The 16,072-nt window shown below is 47.2% G+C and overlaps 1 protein-coding gene across 1 annotated transcript in view; it reads right to left on the minus strand.

Moving 5' to 3' along the window:
• The window catches only part of LOC122374564 (lutropin-choriogonadotropic hormone receptor-like), a 31,549-nt gene extending 16,582 nt beyond the window's left edge, over nt 1-14,967 (minus strand). The window contains exons 1-4 of the mRNA XM_043353376.1: nt 14,895-14,967; nt 4,762-4,839; nt 4,183-4,248; nt 2,837-2,905 (exon numbers count right to left, since the gene is read on the minus strand). Coding sequence (XP_043209311.1) covers nt 2,837-2,905; nt 4,183-4,248; nt 4,762-4,772 — 146 coding nt within the window. The 5' untranslated portion in view covers nt 4,773-4,839; nt 14,895-14,967. The remainder of the gene's footprint in view (nt 1-2,836; nt 2,906-4,182; nt 4,249-4,761; nt 4,840-14,894) is intronic.
• Nucleotides 14,968-16,072: the final 1,105 nt, after the last annotated feature.

Consider the following 16,072-nt stretch of genomic DNA (forward strand, 5'->3'; position numbering starts at 1 on the left):
GCTGGCCGTGACCCCAATTACTCCTTTTCCGCCCACCTTTGGCCTATCCTCCACGGCATTAACCATCCCCTCAGCTGGAGTGTCCGCTCCAGAGACTGGAGGACCTCTCCAGGCAGCCATTTGGCCCCGTCTCCCGCGGTGCGGGTGAGGACTCCCACCTCGCCGCGGTCGGCGTGCATTGGAACGACGATCACGAGCTCATTTCTCGCCCGCAGCTCTCGAAAGTGGAGCGAGGGGATCGACGGCTCGACCGGGGCGGCCGCTCCGGGGGCCGTCTCCTTCCGGGACCGCCGCGATCGGCGACGGCGAATAGACCGGAGACACGCATAGCATACCGACCGGCGCGGCGGGCCGACCGGAGGGCCGGAATGGCGCGGGGTGAAAAACGAGTTCCGGGGAGATGCAGAAAACAGCGAAACGTTCGCACAGCCAGAGCTGAGCTTGTGTCTGCTGGCGCGACGATTTGAGCCGGCGCGGCGAGAGGCTACTGTATTTACTGCACAGGTGCTCACAAAAACGGTATTATGCAAGGAAACGCACTCAAAGTAAGATGATGCTGGGACGCGCAGGCAAACAACAAATTTATTCGGGGAAATAGTCCAGAAAAAACAAGCACGAGTACGGAAAACGAATGCAAAAAAAGGAAGTCAAGTTTGGAAGAAGTCAAGAAGTCGTCTTAGGGATAGCAGTGCATAAAATGACGAGTGACTACTGACTAGTGACATGTCTGGCAGCAAGTCTACTGACATGTGTATTATGTATCTATGAAAAAATATTTAGCTGACAGTGTCATGTTTCTAAGTCACATATCTTAAAGGGACCCTCCCACCTTCAAAAAAGTTTATGAATTGGCATGAAAGTGATGTCGCTCGGTTCAGAAAGAGCGAAAACGAATATCTACCAAATTTCACCGAAAAATATTCACCGGTTTTCAAGATATTAGACTTTTACTTTTGTTTACTTTTTTTGGGATCTCCGCTGTTTCTAGCGACTTTATTTTAGAAGTGCGGCGTTTGCGGCATATGTTGCGCGCAAATAGCATATACCACCGCGTGCTACAAAACGTTTTAGTCAAACATTAAAAAATCGTTAGATATCAGCGCTGACGTCACACATTCAGAGGGGTATTCCTAAGCATTAGCCCCTCTGAATCAAAATGCTGCAATTTTGAAATTCAATATTTCCGATTTAAGGCATTTCTCGATGTTGTGAGTGCCGAAACCGGTAATTGTGAGCCAGGGACCCCATTTTGGCTATCTCAACTCAAATCTAATGTTAAGGTGGGAGGGTCCCTTTAAACCTCGCTATGCAAAGCCATTTTTTATAATGTGCCCTGGCAAGGGGGGGGGGATCGATACAACCCCAATGGCGTTTCGAAACTTAGCGTCGTAGCACTTCGCTACAAAGACCAGGCGGTTGCTCTCAACGATTACTCGCGATTGGTGGTAAATTCTTTTAGCCCTAGATTAATATTGGACCCAGTTATGACAGGTCGAAGGTACATTTCGGGGAAACGCTATAATTTTCCACGTTACTTAGCTAATATTGGCGAATTTACATAGCGTCAGCGAATACAATGGCGAATACAATAGCGACATGAAACTTTCACAACCGTGTTTCTCAATGAATGAGCAGGAAAAAATGTTTGTTGACCACATTTAAGTTATTACTGGCGTGACTTAGTCCCCGCGAACACGGGAGGTCACACCGGCCGCCGGCGAGAACGGTCCTAATTGACTTGAGTTGACCTTGTAAAGATCAAGGAACAGTTTTGAAAGCGTTTAGGTGGAAATTGAACCACAGATTCGGATTGAGGACCTCAAGAAACCCCACCAAACACAGCTCATATCACAAAGGTCATCGTGTGAACATGCGAGATCATTGACCTTGCTTGACCTTAGAAAGGTCAATATACAATGTAAAGATTTATGTCCTGTCAAAATCTGACATAAATCACACGGAATAGTTTCGTTCTTGTCGATGAGATCACGCCCAGTTACGCGGAATGTACGATGTTGTTAAAAACGGAGGTTGTACATACCTATTATGACGCCATAGCTCGGTGACCTGACATGGCCCGAAAATTATTTTTTATCAAAAGCTGCGCAAGGAATGCTCCATAGGCTGTTGGAAATCTCAGCACGATCCGACTAATGGCTCAGCAGCCATCGCAAAAAAAAAACTCGGGGGGGGGAGGCTCACATCGACCCCCCTCTGCCAGGGCGAGGGTTAATACTATTCAAGTGTGCAATGACTAATTATAAATCTTACAGTCAACCAAAGTGATATATCTTATAACATGATAAGTCCAACAAATACCGAGGCCAAAACCTGTGCACCTCCAAAATCACTCATGCATTGGCTGGTGGCTGGGGCCTGAGACCAACAAATATCCCGGATCAGAGCGCCGATATGTAAGCTATACATTGAGCCGCTGGGATTTGAGATCTCTTATCCGCGTGATACCCGCATCCCGACTGGGCTGGGTGACACGAATCACGCCCTTTACGACATTGCTGCATCCTAATTCAGTGCGTCTCGCCGCGAAAAGTTCGGATGTGGTTGCTAGTTATAATTGTGCATGCAACTTCAACTGACACTGGGCTTGAACCAGTCATTCGGAGCATGTTTATCGTATCTTAGGTAAAAATAGATAAAATATACTACAATGAATCGCATGAAACATAAATGCATATAAGATGCGTTTTGATAGTTCTAATCATTATTATCATTATTTCAATACCAGTTATACTGCGAATTATATCTTTCTGCATTACCTTATGAAACAAAATTATGCGCTCACGTCGTTTCAACAGATCCAATGTTTCAAACTTACATTGTGCCGATGAGGGAGCCATTGAAAGCCAGTGCCGAAATCGATTCCAGCTGGTTATTAGCTAGAGACCTGCGAGAAAATGAAGCATTAGGATACTAAACGACATGGTCGAAAAGCAAGGTACTGCTGCACATGGCCCTAGCAAATGGGTATTCATAACGAAAAACTTTCAGGCACGTTGCATTCCCAGCAAAGCGTAAAACCATAAGTGATTTTCCAATCGATATTGATTATCATCTCAAAAATGCCTAAATATGCTGAGCTAAAAAGAGTTGCTTTAACCCTCGCCGGACCTATTGGTTTTCTACATACGCGCCGGCCGAGGGGGGGGCGGGTACGACCCCCCCCTCGCCGTTTCGCCCCTGGTGGAGCTAGCGCGTCGCGGAAAAAAACGATCGTGTGCGCCGTTACGAGACGCAGAGATTGGTACCCGATTTTAAGGTCCTAGGTCAACCGGTGACCTCTGAGGTCAGGTCAAGTGCCCCAAGGTACGGTTCAGTTTTTGGTGAATAACTTCGCAAAAAACGGTCGCAGAGCGCCGATTTTGGCAGCATCGTGTTCGTCTCGCTCAGGCGCGTCGAATGATATACTTTTTGTCCGGGTCAGGTCAACTTGGGGTGTTGACCTCAGGTCAAGGTCAGGTCAGCACCCCCAGGTCACGAAGTTGGTCGAAAGAGGTCATGTCGCATATCATTCGATTCGGCAGGTCTTCCTGAGTCCATTGGTGGCTTTTCCGACTCGCTAGCTCAATTTGATCAAGAGTTATTGACGAAAAACTAATATGACCTTGATGACGTCATAAATGACGTCACGCAAGGTCAACATTGCAAAAGTGACGCACCTAACCTTGCAAGGAGTGCATAAAATCATGATTCTGTGTGCTTGAGATAGTTGGAGATCGTTCCCGGCGCCAGAATAGCAGTTTTCATTTTTCCCCATTGACTTATAATGGTGAGGTCACGAAAATGACCTGACCTCATATGACCTTTAGGAAAAATCCGAGATATACAAGTTGTGGGACTCATAATGGATTCTAGATCCTGCAAGTTTCATTTCCCTGTGACATCTCCTCTGGCAGTGAGGGCGTTGCGAAGTTGCGACATCTGAAGACCGTGCAGAGGTTCACTTATGACGTCATAGGTCAGTGACCTGACCTGACCCAAAAATGCGGTTGGTGTCAAAAGATGCGGCTTGGATCAAAGGTCAGGTATGCCAAGTTTCAGCTCTCTATCGCCAGCGTGTTTGGAGCTATCGCGAAAAAACCCTATGGGGGGGCGGCACCCGCCCCCCCCCCCCTCGGCCGGCGAGGGTTAAAATAAACTAAAACAAAATTGGGGAACACTCACAGTTGATCGGTAGTCACTCTCAGGCCGTTTGTTGGCAGCAGCTTGATTTGATTGCCATCCAGGTCACTGAAATGAAGGGAAGAAATCAGCGCGTGCTAATGGCACACGTGTGCTGGTGCTTCATTGCCAAACGGGGGAGCGTTTCACTGCGGGCAATAACGCTAGAGCTGGAGTCTCCTGTTAGTCTCCTATCACAAAATTGTGCTGAATTAATTGGTCCCCCTATATGTAAGAAAACTGTAAGCAAAGAGTATCGCCGTTGAAAGGTAAGGGCTACCCTGTGTCAGCTACCTCTAAGGCTCCCCCGTTTAAAGTTTTTTTTGTTATTTTAGTTTTATAATTACACGAGTAGATTGAAGTCAGATTTTTACGCAAAATGTCTGCCAGTTGCATTCAAATCCAGGATCTGGAGCAGGTGAACGAACTGAGCCATATAGGTATGAATGGCCAAAAGATGATGATGCAACTTCACCACCTTAACGTTTGGAGCGGACAAATCCGTTATAGCTAGGATAGCGTCAGAGTGCAGCTGTTTTAGATACAGGTTAAGGAAAACTAGTGCAGATAAGCATAACTTACATCATATGCATGATGTTGTCTTCTGACTGAAGGCTGGATAAGTCCGGCGGCTCCTGCAGGCCCGTGCCCACTATTCGCCTGTAACAGCAACACAAGCAGGTAGTTATCCCTATTAGTGGCAGGGGGGTTGTTTTTATCCACCCCTCAGGTTTTTCGGGAATATCTCCGAAACCGCGGAAGCTACGATGCTGAAATTTTCTGACTTTTCCTAAAACTAAATTGGGCTTATTCCCTGAAAATTTCAAGTTCATAACTTTACCAGGGGCGGCTCCAGAGCACTGGGAATTGGGGGTCCTATTCGTGAAGCGAGTCATTTGGGCGAAGATCACGATGCTGCACCAGTTTTACGAACAGTGAATGAAAGGTATCATGTGATAACATATACAGTTATTGTGCATCCTCTTTTGACACGTTTTTGCTATAATAGGCGGATCCAGGCGTCCAAAAAGGGGGGTTATGTTTTACCTCCCAACATAGGTGCCCTGACACCGCCTATGCATGACCAATACAATTGTAGTCGTTCTCTCATAAGAAAATTGTAACATAACAAGACCATTACCACCCTTTTTAGAAACAGTACCAACAAAAACCTTATTTACTATACTTTTTGTGTACCCCCAATCTCAATGATCTGTATCCGCCTATGATTTTTGAAAATGCATATTTTTAGGATCCATGTGAATTCCTGGTTCATTCTCTATCGATCGGCAAAAGTTGCGTTAGGATTGGTTCAGAAACCTGGCCGTGATAAACAGTCTAAAATGTATCTGCAATTTGCCCGTTTTTACCCCCCTCTACCCCCCTGTTGACATTTTTTAATTTTTATTTTTTAGAAATGTAGATCACGTTGAGCGAAATCGAATGCTGTTTGAATTTTGAAAATCGGCCCGTTAGATCTCGAGATATCAAGGGGGGGTCGTAAACAGCCCCCCCCCCCGCCACTAATAGGGGTATACCAGGAGCCTGCCACTAATAGGGTTATACGAGTAGGGGAGAGTGGGGCAAAGCGGCCACCCTAACGCTTCTCACGATGCCAACGCTTGATTTTTAAATTTGGAAAGATTCTTTCTATGCCAATGTGATCCCTATTAAGTTGCCTTTTATTTCTACTGCGTTTTATTTCCAAAGGCGTTCACATATGAAAGATATTGACAAAACTTTAAACCTATGCATACACTGTAAAAAAATGTCACGAGCCAATTCTATGACAAGGAGTGGGTTACATGGTCGTCCATTGTACCTTGCTGTTATATATAGGGACATTATCAGCCTGAGAGTTGTTAGTTAAAGAGTGGCCTCGTGAAACAATTGGTTACAAACGGTAACCTAATAACTTAAATGCTTCCCTAACACCCCTTCCTGCTTATCAACAGATTTCGCGCTGTGTCGGAAAACTACGCATAGTCTCATAATTAAATCCGCCAGAAGCTTGTTGCATGCTAGTTACATGCGTGTTTCATTATCGTGTCATATTATTATTATGTCGGCTAATGAGGCACCGCCCTGCACGTGCTTTAAATATAATCCTGCGCACACGCCACCTAGTCGGAAACTCATCATCGGACTAGTCCTGGTAGGGTTTTCGTGTTGCCGAATGAGGCGAAGCGACTTTGATTCGGTAGTGCCTCATAAATCCCTGCTACGGTGAGCAGCGACGAGTCTGAGACTGCTTCTAAAACGCGTCCTTCACTTCCGGCGCGGGGCCGTCATTTCCGGCCGCCATTGTTCAGTTCTGCGGCTGCCGGCGGTTGGTGCGGTTGTGTTGTGGCACGGTGCGTTGTGAAGTTCTCGGACTGGGATATTTTGAAGGTACGTTATATTGTATGATATTTACGTAGCAATGGGCGACATTTTATCTATTTTGTAATATTCTGAACACATGTTGCCTCATAGAATTCACCCCTTGACCGTTGTGGGCCACTGTTTCGTTTGAATTCCGACTATTGGAAGACGGACTTTCTTTCAGTTGCTGTCTAGCCTTTTTTCCAAGTGTGTAAGCTACATGTCATATTGCCTCACATTGATTTATCTTATACAAAAGTCAGTTGATGTAGATAATAAAGCCATCCTCACTGATATTTTAAAATCAGCAGTTAATTTTCTTTTCTGTTTGCAGAGTTGCTCAAAGTTGTGGGAGACTGAGGCATGAAGGTATACCGGAAGCCAGCGATATTTCTGTTGGTAAGCCTCGCCCAGAAAAAATACTTGCTTGAATCTGCAAAGTATGGCAAATATTTGATTGCCTGCACAGTGCACAATGTACCTGACATGGCAGGATCAACTTGCTCACTCGCCTGTTGTAAGTGCCGTTGCGTCAGAGTCCGTGGAACTGCCCGATCGTGTCTCATGCAACCGTATTATTTTGTGAATGTTATTGGTGGTGACTCGAATCAGCTTTTGCACCACTCCACTATGATATTGTAATATGTATATATTTATATATTTTGTATCGTATGCTGATAAGTAATAAACGTTATTTTTTGTGTTTTTTTTTTTGTAACGTGGTTGGCACGCTGTCGTGGCTGTCGTTGGCCGGGTCGTCCACCAGTCGGAGGGGCGGCTGGGGAGGAGGAGAGGGGAGGGTGACGCAATTGAGCTAGTATTACTACTGGGCAGCAATAGCAGGCGCTAGCTGGTTGGGTTACCAGGCGAGTCCTGCTAAGGAGCCTAATCGGCGTACCGATCTGCTGGTTTTGCCCTCGTTTTCAAACGAGGTACCGAATAACGAAACGAGGGGCTGACACGGGGGTGCTCGGTTTATCAGGCGTGGGCTTGTCATTTACTAACGAAACAAGCTTGTACCCTCTTACTAGCTAAATATGAGTCGATTTTTACACGTCGCTGCATGCTCATTTTTGCGCCAGCGGTTTTCCTACAAGGGGCTTGTAAGATTTTTTTACAGTGTATTGGCCACTTTGCCCCATACCCTGGGGCAAAGCGGCCACCGGCGTCTTCTCAAGTCCCGATATGAGAAACAAAATACATAGGCGTAGGAACAGGGGGGGCCAGGTGGGCAAGTGCCCACCCACTTTTCGAGGTGGGGGGCCAACCATGTGTTTTGGCCCACCCACTTTTTACTCGAGGCCCCTCGTCTCGATTTGAGAGGACGTCGTCACCTTCCAGAATAAACAAACTCGGTAAAAATAAGTTCCACGAATCCCCACGCACGGACTCCAAGGGGCCGTGATGGATCCAAGGAGGCCCTCTGTTCATACTTGTCAGTCGAAGCCCCTGAGACTGATGGCCTGAGAGGCCCTAGTGGATCTGAGGAGGCCCCAATATCCACACTGGTCTGGGGAGGCCCCTGACACTGGCGGTCTGGGAGGCCCCTCTATCCACACCAGTCAGAGGTCTGAGACTGGTGGTCTGGGAGGCCCCTCCATCCACACTAGTCAGAATAGGCTCCTGACACTGGCGGTCTAGCCGAGGCCCCCTACCCTCAATAGTCAGAAGAGGCCCCTGAGACTGATGGTCTGGGAGGCCTATCCATCTACACTGTAGTCAGAGGAGGCCCCTGAGACTGATGACCTGAGAGGCCCTTATAATCCCACCAGGCAGAAGAGGCCCATGAGACTGATGGACTGAGAGGCCCTTCTATTCATACTGGCCACAGGAGACCCCCAAAACTTTCGGTCTGGGAGGTCCCTCAATCCGGCACCAGTCAGAAGAGTCCCCTGAGACTGATGGCCTGGGAAGCCCTTATATTCACACTAGGCAGAGGAGGCCCCTGAGACTGATGGTATGAGAGGCCCTCATATTCACACCAGTCAGAAGAGGCCCCCGAGGCTGATGGCTGTGAGGCCCTTCTGTTCATATAACTGGCCACTGGAGGCCCCTGAAACCGGTGGTCTGGGAGGGCCCTCTATCCAAACTAGTCAGAAGAGGCCCCTGAGACCGATGGTCTGAGAGGCTCTTATATTCATACTGGTCGCTAGAGGCCCCTGAGACTGATAGTCAGAGAGGTCCACTCCTAATGAATCTGAGGGGGCCCTCTATCCACATTTACACTTTTCTAGGGAGGCCCCCGAGACTGATGGTCTGAGAGGCCCTTTTATTTATACTGTCCACAGGAGCCCCCTGAGATTAATGGTCTGAGAGACTCTTCTATTTATACTAACCAGAAGAGGCCCCTAGGATTGATGGTCTAACAGGCCCTTCTATTTATACTAGCCAGAGGAGGCCCATGAGACTGATTGTCTGAGAGGCCCTTCTATTCAAACTAGGCAGATGAGGCCCCTGAGAATGATAGTCCGAAGAGCCATGCGGCGGCAACTGGCCGTGGCCATATTTCGGCTCGGTAGGGCCCCACAGAGCTCATGAGAGAACCTCAAGGGCTCCTAAGTAGACACGCTTATCCCCATAAGGGTGCCACGCGTGCTTCTGAAGGCTCCTTGTAGGCATCTAAGGGCCCTTTCCGGCCTCTAACGGCTCCACCCGCCTGTGATGGCTCCACACCAGTGTTTATGAGCGCCACACAGCGGCGCCTTTTGAGGGTCATACTAGTGTCTCTTAGGGCCCTATATCGGTGGCTCTGGGGGCCCCACACCGGCGCCTCTGTGGGCCACCACACCTTTGCATCTCAAGGCTCTATAGATACTTACATCTGAAGGACCCACACCGACACCTCTGAGGGCCCCACACCAGTATCTCGGAGCTCTGAAGGCCCCACACCGGTGACTCTGAGGACTCACCGGCTCCTGAGAGCACCATGTTGATGTCTAACGGCTCCACAAGGCCAATGAAGGCACCACACAAGCTCTCACTGAGCTCTAATGCCCATGTACCGGCCTCGCCAGCGCATTCATAGCTCCACACCAGCAATTGTAAGGGCTTCACACTGAAGTATCTGAGGGTTCCACACCGGTGTCTCTAAGGGCCACATACCGGCATCTCTGAGGGCCCCATACCGGCGTCTCCGAGGGTCCACATCTGGCGAGCACTCATCAGCGACTGAAGGTCCCACACTGTCGACTCCGAGAGCCCCATCTGCGTCTGGGAGCAACATGTCGTCTCTAAGAACCACGGCGGCTCCTCCGTCGAAAGATGGGCGTCTGCATGCCAAAGGGGAGCGGTTCTGACCTTCTGAGACAGTAGGGCACCTACGTGCAATAGAGGGGCGCCTATGAAGCCCATAGGGGTGCCTCAATGCGAAAGAGGGGTGCCTCTGAGGCCTACCATATGGGCGTCCACATGCAATAGTGAATAGAGGTCTGCAGACTGCAATTGATCAATGCCATGGGGGTGCATTCATAAGAAACAGGGGCACCGGCGTGGCAAAGAGAGGCGCCTTCAAGTGTCCATAATAGGTTGTATATGCGACAACGGGGTGACTGTGGGTGTGGGACATATAGGGATGTCTCTGATGACTATACATAGGGCGCTTATATGCCAAAGAGGGCGCCCATGAAGCTAATGGGGGCACCTGGGAAACGAGGAAGACATTTGTGTAAGGGTTTTCAGGGGTCATGCGCCGTTTGCGGCAAATAGATTCTAAAAAAAAAATCGGAGGGGAAATAAGTTTTAAAAATGGTGCGGACTTTCCGCACTGTTCGCTTAAGCGGTTACGCCTCTGGGTACATCTGCCCGATCTCTGAAGCTAGATTTGGAGGTCATACTTGAAAGCAGCCATCAGGACGATGCAAAAGTTGGAGGCCCCTGAAAATAGGAGGCCCCCTGGAAAAGGAGGCCCCTTGACAGGGTGGCCCACCCACTTTTCATGACGTTCCTACGCCCGTGACAAAATAGTTGCCTCGTGTACGATTAGGGTATTTGATGGTGACAAGGTTAAGCGAGGATGGATGTTTATCTTTATCATCTTCCACCTGTAGGTAAACAAAGAAAGGATTTTCATAAAAAAACATTTGATTGCATATTTTGGTAACTCATGCAACTGAAAAGTGGCCAAGATGAATGCATGACGACACATTTAAATATAAATAATGTTTTTTATCCAGATGGAAACAACTTATGGCCAATTGGGGGGTGGCCACTTTGCCCCGGCCACTTTGCCCCGTGCATACCGTCCGAGACAAAAATATTCCAGCTTATAGCTATTAGTGGGGTAAAAAACATTACAATTGGTAGAATACATGTACGATAACCATGCAATGCATGGACAAGAACGCTTATAAAAATTCCAAACGGTTATGGAATAACATAACATTTAAAAATTGTAAACATAGTTGGTAACCTGGCAAGAAATGCTTTTCCGTGTTTCACAGAACAATGGTGATGGGCCTGAAACCCCGGCCTGGCTCATTCGAACGACCGTGAAGAGAAGTATAATTGGAAACCATAAATTGGAACTGACGCCAGCTATGAAGGGCTAAAACGATGGGTGGCCGCTTTGCCCCGGGTGGCCGCTTTGCCCCACTCTCCCCTACCTAATACGAGTACCTAAGTCGCTAGCAAAGTTAACGAGTTCACAACAAGCTTGTCACTCTTTGGTGCCACTTACAGGTCTTTAATGGAAGTTATATGAACCAAATGGGTTTTGACATTATGTCATCATCAGTCGTCAAACCCGTTACCAGCGTTTCAGGCCAAATTCAAGTTACAAAACTTGGTAAAAGCGTAACACAAAGGCTTGGGTGACATTCAAAACTTTCAACAGCAAAGCAAAACTAAGAGGCATGAGGCTTCTCAACATGTAACCCTGCATTCCGTGCTCATCCACAGCAAACTATAAATTATCAGTTTCACGAAGAAGACTGACTGACGTAAGGATCCGAGACTAATGGAATGATACGCTGAAGATTGGCGGAGCAAGGCGTGGGACTGGCGAAAAATACACTTGAGACCAGTGACAAATGCATACAGGGTGTCCAGAAAAACGGATACTATTATTTTTTGCTGTAATTCCGAAAATAAACACCTTACATTTTAAAATGGCACATGCTTGTATTCGCCAAAATATGGCAAAACAGACAGCAGGTGCCACGTGGCATGTAAACTCTTTGGTTAGTTGCGGCAGCTCCTCAAAGCAGACACTCAATGTGAGCGGCCTTACGGCGGATCAGCTCCAGCACTAGCAGTCTGCAGGTGACTGATGGTCATGTTGACCATCTCGGAGGGCAAGCAGACAACTTTCCAACGACGCATTACAGACTACAGTGCTCATGAGTTTTGCCAAATCTTGCACTATAAGCACATGAATTTGGAACAAAATCGGCACGTGCGTTAATGAATGCGACTTAATTTCCGTGGTATCTTTTTTTCTGGACACCCTGTATATAGAAGACGATTGAGAACTGCAGGTGGTTGAGGAAAAAAGGGGGGACAAAGTGAGAAATACACGGGAGACAGACACGGACGATCGTCGGTTCATAAAACGCGAGACAAAGAAATGTAAGGAAGACGGACAGAGAAATAAAGAAAGAAGGCAAAAAGAGAAACGAAAGATTGTCAAAGACGAGGGTGGAGACGGGCTGTCACGAGCAGCCGTAGAATACACGACGCTAATGTGAGCCTTCAGAGAGAGCGATAGGCTTGTGTAAGTCTAAACGAACGTGTATGAAGCTTGGGGTAGGTTAGAGTTGCATCGTCAATGATCGTTGACAGAGCATAAGAACCATAGCAATCGATATGTGTTGCTAAGCTTCAATCGTGTTTAGCTGCGCTGAACAGAAATCTATTTTGGTGCCTGAATGTTTGCAACGAACGCGTCGAAGGTATACGTAATTGCTTCATAATGCTGAATTACAATGGAAAACGTCGCGGCGGATTTCGACAACAAGTTTGTAACAGTTTGGGCCGGCGCCACATCGCAGTCCAGGGCATATTCAGCGCTGTCTTGGGACGGTATTTGCGGCCGTCTCATGCATTTACAGTGGATACAGCGACACAGAATCGGCTCTGTCGGCCTCATATATGTGTATGTTTCAAAGTGGGAGGTCAGACGGCAGCTGAGGTCAGGTTCTGTTCGGCGATGTAATACCATTACCGCTCGGGGGACCCTGGCGGGTCAGTAGGCACCGTCTCCGGACGGGGTAACGCACGAGCTCCGAGAACCGCATCATTCATCCCGGAACGGCATGGTGAGCCCGATAATGCACTTCCCTGACCTTGTTTGCAACGTGGTGCAGTCAACACTGGCGCTCCGAGCATGCTTCACAGGTGCGGACTGAAAGAGCCTTACTTGCCGCGCAAAAAAAAAAAAACTGACTTCACGTCGAGCAGCTTTGACTGTTTCCAAAGTTGTTTAGAATTAAAAGTTCTTGATTAGGGAAAAGTTGGAATGAGTACACATGCTTTTATATTGAGCTTTTACCAGGATTAAGCCGTGCAGTGTGCAGTGCCATGTTTTTGAAGCAACTCTTAGGCAATGATTTGGCTAGATCACGAACCTCAAAAATGCATACAAATTGTCGGCAGTCGGCACCTTGTCTCCAGCTTATGTAATCTAATAATGTCTTCTATCAATTGATAGATTCTATGGAGGATGACACCAGGGCCTCGGCTAAGGAATTTTGACTGGTAGGCCACTTGGGCAGAGACATGGGCTGACCTTCGTAGCCATAGCCCCCCCCCCCCCCCAATTTTCGATTTCTCCCCAGATTTCGGCCACTTTATTCTGCAAAAAAAACGTCAGAATGGCATTAAAAAAAATGTAAAAAAACGGAGCTCGACACCGCCCCCCCCCCCCACACACACTCTTAAGAGAGAGAGATTAGGGAGTAGGGACCCACAAGCACAACCCTCTCAGTGGTAATACTCCGGGGGTGCACATAAAATCGCACAAGTTTGCACAAAATATTGACGCAGATTATAAACCTTTGGACGATAACTTACGGCCGGCCGGATGTTAAAAATCAGCGAGCCCTGAGTGGATCGCTCGCCGACTAGTCGGAGATACGGAAGCGGTCGGACGGGATCGGGCGTTGTCGGGTGGATCGGGAGGAATTGTGAACAGCACGAGTGCAATTTTATATATAAAGTGGGTTGTAGCAGGAGCCCCAAAGGGAGTTGTAGCAGCAACCCAACATCTCTGAAAATGATAATTAAGCCTATTGGTGTCGCATGGAAAAGAATTGACTCAAAAGCCCAAGCACACTGCGCAACCCTAATATTTTCTTTAAAAAAAAGTTATGTACACTTCTGGTGAACAATGTCCCAAACTTCAGATTTCTCTTGGGTGTCTGAGTGGAAAATTCTAGCCACCCAAAATGTGAGAGTGGAAAATTTTCGATTCTTATTCTTGAGTGTCATCTTCAGCCCAAATGAGAAATATTTGGAACGCTGACTGTGAACGGTTCGAAAAGTCCGGCTGGTCAGATGTGTGACTGCAAGCATTATACCTACCGGTCGTGAAGACGCATAATATCGCTTGCAGACTTCAATTGCCTGGAAGTTGCCGACACTACCTCTAGTTTGACTCTGGCTTATATCGTATCTCTCGGCGAGCCGTCTGAGATCGCTCGCAGGCTTATCCCCGACCGTCTGAACTGGTCTGTTCTTTATTCGTAGTTTTTCTTGTAACCGACTGGTCTGCGGCAGATGCTTATGTGACTGCAACCACTCGATCGATCGATGGTACAAAATATGGCAGCAATTTGACTGTGACGTCACATGGAAATCGAAGTAAAAATCAAACAGCAAAGACGTAGGTAAGTGGTGGATTTTTTTTTAAGTTGCGGGTACTATAGTCCACTTTTTACCCCAAGAGGATATTGCGAACAATAGGTTCAAGTTTTTTTTCACAAGAATATGTTTCACCGATGGGTACTTTACAGCCTGAAAATGTACGATAAGATCTGCGAATTCAATTTGAAATGTGAAAAATGTGAAAACTTAGATTTTTCGGAAAATTACTGGTGGGCCAAATCTTTGAGGCTGGTGGGCCATTTCGGGTCACTGGTGGGCCATTTGGCCCACCAGTTAACATGTTAGCCGAGGCCCTGGATGACACAGCGCAGTTTAAAAAGTGTCCAACGCTCAATACACACGTCCAAATATATTGTTACACTAACACCAGACAAAGAACGCATAAGGTAACTATTGTTTAGGGAAGCTCGGGTTGACAGATTACCTGAACTCCTGCTGCGTGAGCCGCCATCGATAATAATCCCCACCCCATCCGTTACCGACTTTGTAATAAGTCGACGGACCCGACAGGCCTTCATTGATCTACTCACAGGGACTTGAGGGAGGTCAGGTTGCGCCACGCCTGCCGGCTCACGTATCGAAGGTCCGGAGCGTGCTGGATATACCTGGAAGAGCAACCATATTGCGATCAATACAAAATGGCTGACCGAGTTTAAATACATTTGTTCAATAGGAACGATGAAATGCAATTGTTACCTTCCTTTGATGCTAACATTGATAGTTGATAAGTTTACCTTAACCCTCGCCCGCGCATAGGGGGTGGGGGTTGCCACCCCCGCTCCTCTCACGTAGTTTTTCTGCTCTGCACTCAACATTTTTAGAGGTAGAAGCCTTATTTTTCGTATAGTTGCTCCTCTATTCTTTCTTGATGGCCACTGAAAATTTCAAGCTGCTGTGGTTTTTGCTTTGGAGATATGATCTTGTTCTTCAGGTCATGTAATGACCCAAATGACAAATAGCCAATATCCTGCGTTGGCTATGGGTCTTATGAGCTTTTGACAACTTGATTTCGGCCTTTTTTGCCAGTCTTACCTCTCACCTATCATGGAACATGTTGTTCGATGATGTTAAGATGTCAAGGTCAGGTTCAAGGTCAACCTAGTTCATCTAAAAACATTACGTTTTAGGCAAGCTGAATTTACTTTTCGTGAAGTTTCTTTTACTGTATTTTTGGCAAAAGCTTCTCATTTCATGATCTCATGTAATATGGACACATAAACAATCGGTGCACACATCAGTAGACACACAGACATACAAACATATCATTGGCCTTGACCTAACTTGACCTGAAATGACCTCAGCAGCAAAAACCTGGTCGGATAGTGTGACAAAGAGGTTCTAGCTGGCTTGGCACCACAAAACGGCATCGTCGACGGTATATGATGAGCAGCGCACTCGATATCCAACGGTGACACAAAACAGCGACATTTTTTAGTTTGACCTGACCTGGAAGGTCAATGACTGACCTGAGAAGGTAAAACTGGGTATCATTGGATTCGTCTCTTCCCAAAGAATCTTTTTAGTCTTTACCGCGAAGCTCTATCTCCAACAGGAACGAAATGCCGCGGAGGATGCCCCCTCCCCCCGCCCATGTGCTTTCTAGGATGGAAAATGGCATGTGCGGGCGAGGGTTAACATTGACTTGTATGTTTGCGCTCTGTATGTGGTGTACGGTGATATATCACCAAACAATGGCAATGGAAAGATT

This window comes from Amphibalanus amphitrite, unplaced genomic scaffold (assembly GCF_019059575.1).
Source record: "Amphibalanus amphitrite isolate SeventyFive unplaced genomic scaffold, NRLGWU_Aamphi_draft 001674F_arrow, whole genome shotgun sequence".
Lineage (NCBI taxonomy): Eukaryota > Metazoa > Arthropoda > Thecostraca > Balanomorpha > Balanidae > Amphibalanus > Amphibalanus amphitrite.